Raw genomic sequence first — 1190 nt, forward strand, 5'->3', positions numbered from 1 at the left:
TCTGACCTTTTCTGCTTGACTCAGACATATACTAGTTATTGCAAATAAGGGAAACCATGGGACCTATGTTTCTTTGGGCCTGGCTTATTTCACTAGCTTTTAAGCTTTAAAAGACCATTTCTTTTTAGTTTCAAATAAATGATTATGGGACTCATTAGAACATTTTACAAACTCTGTATTTAAAGTTTGTGTTTGTTTTGTTTTTAAACAGGAACAAGAATGGTAAGTCCAGCATCTTTAAGAAAACTGCTGGAGTCTTGTAAAGATCTCTGCTTACTGGACGTGTCCTTCTGTTCACAGATTGATAACAGGTCTGTTCTCGAACTCAATGCAAGCTTTCCAAAAGTGTTCATTAAAAAGAGCTTTACACAGTGATTTCATATATGCCCTGTCATTAAAATCAGTGTGCTTTTCTAGGATTTTATTGTGCGATTGGCTTTTTTGTTTTATTTAATTTTTGTAATGTGAGAATTAAGACATTTGTAGATTTTAAAGAAAAATAGGAAACTGTCCACTGAATTTAGTAAAAATGTAAAATATTCTCATAAAATATTGCAAGTACTTTTCAACAGTGTGTTAAATGGCTAATACTTTTACATTATGTGAATCAGTGATATTATGTTTTGATCAATAGTTATATGTTAATAAAAGAATAATGTGGAAAAACTAACTTATTTTTAAAGGAATACTTTGAAGAATAAAGTGTCATATTTGTGCAAGAATAAAGTTGATTTTTCATGCCTTCCTGTAAGAATGCCTTATTAAACTTTATGGCCTGGCAAGTATTGTGTTTGGTATATGAGAATTGTCAATGTTCTTGGTGTGTTTGGATGGGGTGAGAGAGGCTCTGGGGATTTAGTGCAGAGCTAGAACATATGCCTATCATGTACAAGGACCTAGGGCCAACCTCCAGCAACACAGGTAAAATATTTTAAAAGCTCATTGAGGCCAGATATTTGTTTGACCATCAAAAGTTGTCTGTTTAAAATAACACATTTTAAGTCCAACTGCAAAATTAGTAGTCTTCCCATGTGGATTAGTATTATCTACTTTACTACTAGGTAATACCAATAAAAATATAGGCATAATAAAAGAAATGCAAATCAAAACAACATTGAGATACCACCTCACTCCTTTAGAATGGCTATAATCAAGAACTCTAATAACAATAGATGCTGAAGGGGATGTGG

The 1190-nt window shown here is 32.5% G+C and overlaps 1 protein-coding gene across 2 annotated transcripts in view; it reads left to right on the forward strand.

The window, feature by feature from the left end:
* Fbxl4 (F-box and leucine-rich repeat protein 4) overlaps positions 1 to 1190 on the forward strand; it is a 76299-nt gene that overhangs the window by 66227 nt on the left and 8882 nt on the right. Inside the window, exon 7 of one of the 2 annotated variants that reach the window (XM_013022437.1) lies at positions 212 to 782. The exons of the other annotated variant lie outside the window; for it this stretch is intronic. Within the exon in view, the coding sequence (XP_012877891.1) occupies positions 212 to 226 (15 nt within the window). The 3' untranslated portion in view covers positions 227 to 782. Of the gene's footprint in view, positions 1 to 211; positions 783 to 1190 lie in introns of those variants that run through there. 2 annotated transcript variants of the gene reach the window in all.

This window comes from Dipodomys ordii, unplaced genomic scaffold (assembly GCF_000151885.1).
Source record: "Dipodomys ordii isolate 6190 unplaced genomic scaffold, Dord_2.0 Scaffold62, whole genome shotgun sequence".
NCBI classification, from domain to species: Eukaryota; Metazoa; Chordata; class Mammalia; order Rodentia; family Heteromyidae; genus Dipodomys; species Dipodomys ordii.